Raw genomic sequence first — 10,082 nt, forward strand, 5'->3', positions numbered from 1 at the left:
TCGCTACGTGGCGCCAATTAGATATTCCAAGTGAAGCCAGGTCCTTCTCCACTTGGTCCTTCCAACGGAGTGGAGGTCTTCCTCTTCCTCTGCTTCCCCTGGCGGGTACTGCGTCGAATACTTTCAGAGCTGGAGTGTTTTCGTCCATCCGAACAACATGACCTAGCCAGCGTAGCCGCTGTCTTTCAATTCACTGAACAATGTCAATGTCGTCGTATATCTCGTACAGTTCATCGTTCCATCGAATGCGATATTTGCCGTGGCCAACGCGCAAAGGACCATAAATCTTTCGCAGAACTTTTCTCTCGAAAACTCGCAACGTCGACTCATCCGTTGTTCACATCGTCCAAGCCTCTGCACCATATAGCAGAACGGGAATTATGAGTGACTTATAGAGTTTGGTTTTTGTTTGTCGAGAGAGGACATAGCTTCTCAATGCCTACTCAGTTCGAAGTAGCACCTRTTGGCARGAGTTATCCTGMGTTGRATTTCYAGGCTGACATTGTTCGTGGCGTTTACGCTGGTTCCAAGATAGACGAAATTATCTATAACTTCACAGCTATGACGGTCAACAGTGACGTGAGTGCCAAGTCGCGAGTGCGACGACTGTTTGTTTGATGACAGGAGATATTTCGTATTGCCCTCGTTCACTGCCAGACCCATTTGTGTTCCTTCCTTGTCCAGTCTGGAGAAAGCAGAACTAACGGCGCGTTTGTTGAGGCCGATGGTATCAATATCATCGGCAACCGCCAGCAGCCGTACACTCGTATAGAAGATGGTACCTTCTCTATTTAGTTCTGCAGCTCGAACAATTTTCTCCAGAAACAGATTGAAAAAGTTGCACGATAAGGAATCGCCTTGTCTGAAGCCTCGTTTGGTATCGAACGGCTCGGAGAGGTCCTTCGCGATTCTGACGGAGCTTTTGGTGCTGGTCAACGTCAGCTTACACAGCCATATAAGTTTTGCAGGGATACCAAATTCAGACATCGCGGCGTAAAGGCAGCTCCTTTTCGTGCTGTCGAAAGCAGCTTTAAAATCGACGAAGAGGTGGTGAGTGTCGATTCTCCTTTCATGGGTCTTTTCCAAGATTTGGCGCATGGTGAATATCTGGTCGGTTGTTGATTTTCCAGGTCTGAAGCCACACTGATAAGGTCCAATCAGATTGTGGGGTCTCCTTTTTTGAGGATTGGGCATAGCACACTTAAGTTCCATTCGTTTGGCATGCTTTCGTCCGAACATATTTTACAAAGAAGCTGATGCATGCTCCTTATCAGCTCTTCGCCGCCGTGTTTGAATAGCTCAGCTGGCAATCCATCGGCCCCCGCCGCTTTGTTGTTCTTCAGGCGGGTAATTCGAACTTCTCCCTGGCCGGGCAATGGAACGTCTGCTCCATTGTCGTCGATTGGGGAATCGGGTTCGCCTTCTCCTGGCGTTGTGCGTTCACTGAAATTCAGCAGGCTGGAGAAGTGTTCCCTCCATAATTTAAGTATGCTCTGGGCATCGGTGACTAGATCACCTTTGGGGTTCTACAAAAGTATGCTCCGGTCTTGAAACCTTCTGTAAGCCGCCGCATTTTTTCGTAGAATTTTTAAGCTGTCGGCCAGCTTATCAAGCTCTTCGTACTCACGCATTTCGGCCTCTTGCTTTTTCTGTCTTCAAATGCGTCTCGCTTCCCTCTTCAACTCTCGGTATCTATCCCATCCCGCACGTGTTGTGGTCGATCGTAACGTTGCGAGGTAGGCAGCCTGTTTTCTCTCCGCTGCGACACGGTACTCCTCGTCGTACCAGCTGTTCTTTTGTAYTTTCCGAAAACCAATGGTTTCGGTTGCGGCTGTACGTAAAGAATTTGAAATGCCGTCCCACAGTTCTCTCATTAGAGGCTGTTGTTGCGTTTTCATTGGGTTAGTTTTTTTACGTGGCGGGTCCCAAGCCCAGCGCACAACCCTATGCAGGGAATTTTTCGTCTTCTCACTTTAGCTCGCCTTCAAACGGATGTTCTTAGGCTACCCAGAGGATACTTGGTCAAGGACCTGAAGTCGTGAGCTGCTTGAGTCATATGTAAAAGAATCGTTTCTAGCCACTCCCAAGTGAATGGCGATCAGAAAACTTTCCTCACTTGCGTAAACTTTTACACATGACTCCATCCTCCGAAAAACTCCCTACCTTTATATTTCTTATTTAAAAACACTATCAGATTATGATCAGTTATAATTTTATATAATTTTAAATTTTGTGCCATATATGTACGGCCTGAAACAGGCATAGCATATTTCTGTTCATGATTGTTTAACGTTCTGCTAATGTAGCATACTGGCTGACCTTGCTGAGAACGCACTGCACCTATTGCGAAATCACTTGCATCCATTGTAATAGTAGACTCTTTATTATATTTAGGGAATTTTAAAATGGGATGTGATGAGTGCTTTCAAATTTTCAAAACTAGCTATGTACTGAGGATCTCTTGGATTTATTTTATAACATTTTTTAAGTACTTTATCATTGGATAGACTACTTTCGAATAATCTTTAATAAATTTCCTATAATACCCTGTAGCTCCCAATAACCTGTAAGCTATCTCTCTTTTTTAGGAAATTCCAAATCTTTTATATCCATAATTCTTTTTGTATTAGGTGTAATTCCATTTTTGTGAATGTATGTCCTAAATATTTCGTTTCTGTTTTAGAAAGCTACATTTTCTTGCTTGAATTTTTAAATTGTGATGCGCTAGAACCGCGAAAATTTTATCAATTGATAGAATATGCTCTTCTAAGTATATGGAAAAAGCCAAAATATCATCCAGATAGACAACACAAATTTTGTTTATAAATTCTCTTAGAATCTCGTTCATCATCCTTTGGAACGTGGCTGGGGCATTTTTAAGCCCAAACGGCATACGGACGTACTCATACAGTCCTGCCGGAGTAACGAAAGCTGTCTTTTTGATCTCCCTTTCTGCCATTAATATTTGGTGATAACCTTTGGCTAAATCAATGATGCAAAGTACTGCGCTTTGCTCAATTTATCCAAAATCCCATCAATATTTGGCAGAGGGTATTTATCATCGACAGTCAGTTGGTTAAGTCTCCTATAGTCAACCACTAGTCTATACTTTTGAATATTTGAACCCTCCGTTTTCTTTGGTACAATTAAAATAGGTGAACTATACCTACTTTTTCGTATTATTCCCTGACTTTCTATCTCGTAAATTTGCTTTCTTACCTCTTCTTCGTGTTTTGGAGGTGGTCTATAGATTCTTGAATTTAGCTGCTGGTTGGTTGTGGCTTTAATCTCATGTACCACAGTTTTTGTATTGGTAAGATTATCGCCCTCTTTGTAAAATAATTTGTAGAATCGGTTTAATACAATTTCAACCTTGCTCTTTTCATTGACTGTCCGTGTCAACGGAAATTTCGCATGAATCAATATGTGTAGCCAAATTTGCAAATATTATACGTATACAAACCCAATGATATGTACGTTTCCCGGTACATTATATTCCAGAGGAGGGGCCCGAGTGCAGATCCCTGTGTAATTTCCCCGGAGATTTTGTATTTTTTGTAGCCCTGGTTTGTGTTATAACATAGGGTCCTATCGTTGAAGTAACTGACTATTAGGTTGTAGAGATATGCCGATTCAGAGAAGATTTTTAACTCATTTAGTATACTTGGCCATTATGGCGTATTGAAGGTACTTTTGACATCGAGGGTTGCAAACATGCAGTATTTGATAGTGCCACCTTTCCATCTTGTCCCTCTGATGGCATTTTCTGCCAGTGTCTTCACTAGGGTCACCGCTGCGATTGTTGACCTTGCCTTCTTAAATCCAAATTAGTTTGGAAATAAACCGCCGGCGCCGTGAAGGGCCTTACTTAAGCTTTATAAATGATCCGCACAAGGATTTTTCCTGCAGAGTCCAACATGCAGAGTTGTCGGTAGAGGTTTGTTAGGTTTTGGCAGCTATTAGGTTTTGCCTTTTCCAGATTGTTGGGAGACAGCCATCCTGCATGCATAAATTGAAAAGTACTCTAAATGGGTTTATATTCTTAGCAAAAGCTGTTTTAAGCGCAATATTTAGGATGCCGTCTGGTCCTGAGGCTTTATGAGGGACAAGACGGTCGCATGCCTCTATAACCTTTTCGTTCGTTACTTCTGGTACCAACTCTCTTTGTTGCACCACCGCGATCTCTCGAGGTAGTTTTGGTCGGGTCGGGAAAAGGACTGAAACAATTCTGTCAAGGGTTGTAGAGGAAGTTGGCATTTGACCTCGAATGCGTAGTTTCCCCATTACGGTCTTGTATGCAAGCCCCCAAACGTTGTTTTCGGCATCTTCACATAGTTTGAGAAAATATTCCCGTTTACTTTTTGATAGCCTGTTTCACTAGCTTTCTCTTGGTCTTGAAACTTACTTGTAGAGAGTTGTATTCGTAGGTACCACGAGATAAGCGTCTTACTTTTTGACATTCTTTTCGCAGTTTAGCAATTGAGTCGTTCCACCAGTAAACGGGGGGATGATGATTGCGCCGTAGAAGCTTCAACATTGATATGTCGCATGTACTCTTAATACGGCTCATAACCAATGGAGACGCCTCGTTAGCTGACCGCAAGTTGTCAGGCAGAGCAGCGAGTCCAAAGACTTCTTCGAAGAGGTCTGGGTCGAATGTTTTGGGTCTCCATGAACTTCTTGTAAGGGTCTGTAAGTGAAGCCGTGTTTGCGGAGCATTTACCTCAAATATAATGGCATAGTGATCGCTCAAAGTATACTGATCGCTAATTTGCCATTGCGATCTACGAACTAGGCTTGAGCTTACGAAAGTAAGGTCTATAACTGACTGTCGGTCGCCTTTGTTGAACGTGCATTGGTTACTTGTGTTGAGTAGCTCATTATCAAGGGAAGCAAAAACTTCTAGTAAGACTTTGCCCCTACTATTAGTTCTTTTGCATCCCCATTCAATAGYCCAGGCATTAAAATCGCCAACTATTACCAATTTGGTTCTACCTCGGGCATCGGTCACAATGCTGTCGATATTATTCTTATATTCTTCATCACTGATGCTGGGAGGTAAATAGCAACTATAAATATGTATGTCGCTGATTTTAGCTCGAACAAAGCCGCTGAAGGAGCGTGTAGACTCTAGTTGAGGAAAGCTAGTGTTATATTTCCATACCGCAGCCTTATTATATGTGTCACCAATTTTCACTCCTCCCGGTTTTTTATGGTTCGCTGAGTAATGCCAAATCTATCTGCTTTTCAGCGATTGCAAAGCATAGAGAACCTTTTCCTTACTGGTGATTTCATCCAAGTCTTTACACTCAAGTAGGATCTCCTGGGTCAACAATTTAACGTTTGCTTGGTCGCCAAGGCATTTCTTCATATTTTCGTGCGAGTCTGTTGGTATTACTGTACCACTTAGTTGTAGCAGCATTTCTCCACCTTGTGTTTTGCGTATTTTGGTTACCATGTTTCCGAATGCATTAAGATTAGCGTCAGTCTTAATCTTGCGTAGGATTTCAGCATAAGTAAGATTCCCATTTTTTGAGATCAATATGGTCTGGGGTTTTGTCTTCGGCAATTTCGTAGTCTTTAGGCTAGCTTTCCTAGCTACAATGTTCCACGGTTGCTTTATTGGTTTCAGAGAGTAGCAGTTAGCCTCTTATGATGCTTGCGTACCCAACTGAGTTGCTGGTAGCAACTCTAATTTGTTAGTATTGACACTGTTCTTCATCATATTTGATMGCTTAAACTGACCAATCAGATTTGTTCTCGCCCGGGTTTATGGCGAGTTGAAACATATTCGTTTCGTTTGTTGTTGAGTCTGCTTCTCTGCTATTGGTTCTTCAGAGCTCTTTGCGCGGCCGCTTTTCGGCTAGGTAATCGGGAAAGATGCCGTCTCTCTTCTTCTTCTTTTGTTGCTGATGCAGGATTGCATTTTTTTGAATCCTACTTTTAAAATTTCAAACAAAACTTTTTAGTCTTTAAAATTTGTATTTTATTTTATTTTCCACATATTCATATAAAATTTATTATAATTTATATAAATAAAAACATATTTAATTTTAAACAACAATTAATCTCTGAAAAAAGATTTATTAAAGAGAAACATTATTGATACCTGAAAATAAAAGACAAATATCAGGAAAAATATTGAAACAAAATAAAGCTTATTAACAGCTGAAAATAAATAATAATTACATTGAATTTGTAATATCTAAAAGAAAAAGAAAGATTAATTGTATAAATGATATCTGAAAGAAAAGATTAATATTATCTGAAAAAATAAAATATATTAAATACAAATAGAGTTTACTCTGATTAAGATTAATTAAATAAAATTACATAAAAATTGCGATAACATCTGGAAAGAAAGAATAATTAAGTAAAAATAATAATAACATCTAAAAGAAAAGATAAATATTATTTGATCATTTAAAATATAAAACAAACATTTGTTTTCACATATAATATTGTATTGTGTAGGCCGCCTTAAACGCATAAAATACATACACATGTTTGTATTTATTTTTGCGTATTATTTTGGACTGCGCAGTCCAATTTCAAACAGCACACACTTTTTTCACATACTTACTTAACAATTGATATTTGTTGCTTATGATGGTATTGCTGCTGCTGCTATTTCCAATTATTCTGATTTCCATTGCTTTAAAAACAAATGAAGTAATCAATTGCAAATTATTAAAAAAAAATCACATAAAAATCACTTACTTACCTTCTTGTTGCACTAGCGCGAATCACATGCTTTTTGGGATTTTCTTTTGGCACTATTGACAATTCTGTTTTCTCATTCGCACTCATTCAAATAAATCACGAAATGAAAGAAACCGCTTTTCAACGCATCTAGGTAAACAACAAAAAAACAAAAACGAATATGTGCGTTGGTGTTAGTGTAGTTGTATTGAAGTATTTGAAAAAATTTGAGAAAAGTGGTTAGCTGTGGCTGGCAGTTCACTATACACTTATGCGACATGTGATTCAGATATCACGAAAACACATTAAAAACCAGTTGTCGTTGAAAATTTACATTCCACTCATTATAATCGATGCCCTAAATTGTCTCTTGATATTTGTTTACAAAACAATGGAGAAGCAAAAGTATATGTATATTGAGTTTCTAGAATTTGCCCAGTATCAAATAATGCCATTAAAACGGTGGAATACTACCCTTTGTAATTTTAATAATCCACAGCTTCGTCAGATGATGGGTAAACCTCAATGTGACAGTCGTCTGTAAAGAAGTGTTAGACCATTGGCGCAAAATTAAGGCTTTATGACTAATATTTACCAATTGCTCTTAAGCATTGTTGGAATCCAAGTATCTCGAAACCAGTCACCAATTTAGATATACTTTCTCTATTTAGCCGCAACATTTTGAGACGGTATGGTTGCAGTAGTCTCCAGATTTCGTTGCGAAATTTCAACAAAATTTTGCAACCGTAGATTTTCCCGCTCCGAAAATATTGGCGATACGTCGATACTCTGCACATCAACAAACCCTTTGTACAGTACGAATTAATCGGCGTTCCAAGATCCTTTATTATATCGAATAGAATTAAATTATTTGTTTAACTCGGCTATCTTTTTTCAATGTGCAATGTGCTAGGTAGTAAGAGAAAGAATTATAACACAATGGAGCATGCATCCGATTACATGGAAGCGCAGGGTTTCACCATAAGTTCTGCCCGTTTGCTTGAGGCCTGGTACAGAAAACTGGACAAAGCTGTTTGAATAGGCCGAATTGGGGAGAGAGCAGCACCAAAGGTTAAGAAGTTACTATTTTTTAACAAAAATAAGTAAATTATTCAACAACAAAATATTCAAACAATATTTTCATATCATACTGCATTAGTAAATGTACATACMGTTCCCACGACAGCTGGTTCCACGTACCGGAATTGACTCGGATCTCATCCTACCAAGGGTAGGATCTAACCCCGTTTGGATTGGTGAGTATTAATTCGTGTTTGTCGTTATTGGAGCAACGCCTTGCCGCAGGGTTGCTCCGTATCCTCCTGACTCGTGCCAGCATTGAGTCCAACCCGGGCCCGGAGGAATTTTTCTACAGTGTATGCGCAAAACAGCTCCATCCAAACACCATCTCGGTCACGTGCAACACATGCAATGGATGGAGTCATCTTAAGACCTGCTGAGGCCTTAAGACTCATAGGGAGTGGACCACGCGTTACGTGGCCTCATGTTGCCTACGCAATACTGCGACGCTAACCTCTACGGCTGTGCAATCTGCACACAGTTCGCGCGCTGCGCCGCCACTCATCCTGASTGGCCAACAGAGGACCTCCACGGTCCCCAGGAGCTTAACTGGGCAACATCGCTCCCACTCTGAATTGTGGAAATCGACCGCAGGGATACTATCCTAAAATGTCAGGGCAAAGCTATCCGGTCAGGCKATGTCGAGCTCGAAATATTTAATATATACATCCCTCCAGTTACATGTTGTCCTACAGGATATCACCCGAATATAGGTGCGCTACTTCGTGGTGAAAACCGTTTGGTGTTAGGCGACTTTAACGCGCACCACGATCTTTGGCATTCCTGCCTGTCAATTGATCGTAGGGGGATGGAGCTGGCGGAACAGATTGACGATTCGACATTCTGCACAATGAGTGACGAAGCCCCCACCAGAGTTACGGGCATCTGTAGTAGCTCGCCCGATGTTACAATCGCTAGTGGTAGTCTGATAAATAGCATAACCTGGCGACCTAYGCTAACTCTCGCATCAGACTATCTGCCCATAATTATCTCGATCGAGAAACCTGCCGATTTCGTTTCTGTGGACAACCGTACCTTCGTTAACTTTAACAAAGCTATCTGGGTTCGCTTCACAAAATTTACTGAGAGGACCTTTAAAGCTCTACCCATTCCTAAGGACGTATGCGTTGGCGAACGTCAATTTCGCAAGGTGATCGCAACAGCTACCGCTCGCTTCATCCCAGCTGGACGAATAGCGGAAATCTGCCCCAACTTCCCAGCCGAAGCAACCGTTTTAGCTAATGAGCGCGACACCTTACGCCATGCCAATCCCGGCGAGCCCCGAATAAGGGATCTCAATTTGGAGATTCGGCGTATGGTAAACCATCATAAGCGGACGAAATGTATAGAGCACCTGAAGTCCTGCAACCTCTCCACCGGTGTGAGTAAGCTTTGGGCTACTGTCAAAGCTTTGTCTAATCCGAAAAGTCACGACGACCGAGTTGAAGTTCAATTCAATGGTCATGCCTCTTCGGACCCGAAGAAGTGCGCGAGCTATTTTAGCCGGCAGTTTTCACTGCACCCTACGGCAGACAAAGCCAAACGATGTGTTAACCGACGGCTGCGAAAAATGCCAAACGACGGCGCGCCACTTACTTTCACCGATGAGGAGGTTCAGGGTGTCATCAACAAAGCAAAATCTGCCAAATCCATTGGCCCTGATGGAATCAACATGCTAATGCTAAAGCATTTAGGCTCGACGGGAGTAAGATATCTCACCAAGGTCTTCAACCTGTCGCTGACCACTCTTCAAATATCCGATGTGTGGAAAGTCGGAAGAGGGGTCCCACTACTGAAACTTAGGAAACCCGCCAACAAAGGGGAATCTTATCGACCGATAACTCTCCTCTCCCMAGTAGTGAAGACMCTTGAGGCCTTGTTACTCCCGACCTTCACTCACCACCTGAGCCTAGCCAGCCACCAGCATGGATTCCGAAAAGTGCACAGTACCACCACAGCACTTAGCGTCATAAACGCTCAGATAGTCCGTTGCCTTAACCAGAAACCACTCTGTGAGAGAACGATCCTCTTAGTGTTGGACCTGTCAAAAGCTTTTGACACGGTCAACCACAAAACGCTCCTGCAGGACATTGAAAAAACCACGCTTCCTCCAGGGCTCAAGAGGTGGACCATGAACTATCTGAACGGTCATCAGTCATCCGCACTATTGGAGGTGCAACATGTAACTGAGAAGAATTAAACAAGGGTTTCCGCAGAGTGGTGTCCTCTCCCCGCTACTGTTTAACTTCTACATCTCGAAACTCCCGCAACCACCAGAGGGGGTTTCCATAACCTCGTAC

General features: G+C 41.7%; 1 protein-coding gene across 1 annotated transcript; it reads left to right on the forward strand.

The window, feature by feature from the left end:
• The first annotated feature begins 8,590 nt into the window (after positions 1-8,590).
• Positions 8,591-9,982, forward strand: LOC108971927. Its single transcript, XM_018938281.1, has 2 exons — positions 8,591-9,242; positions 9,741-9,982. The coding sequence occupies exons 1-2, from the start codon at positions 8,591-8,593 to the stop codon at positions 9,980-9,982; spliced, it is 894 nt and encodes a 297-aa protein (XP_018793826.1).
• Positions 9,983-10,082: the final 100 nt, after the last annotated feature.

Source organism: Bactrocera latifrons, unplaced genomic scaffold (assembly GCF_001853355.1).
Source record: "Bactrocera latifrons isolate USDA-ARS-PBARC rearing strain unplaced genomic scaffold, ASM185335v1 scaffold_368, whole genome shotgun sequence".
NCBI classification, from domain to species: Eukaryota; Metazoa; Arthropoda; class Insecta; order Diptera; family Tephritidae; genus Bactrocera; species Bactrocera latifrons.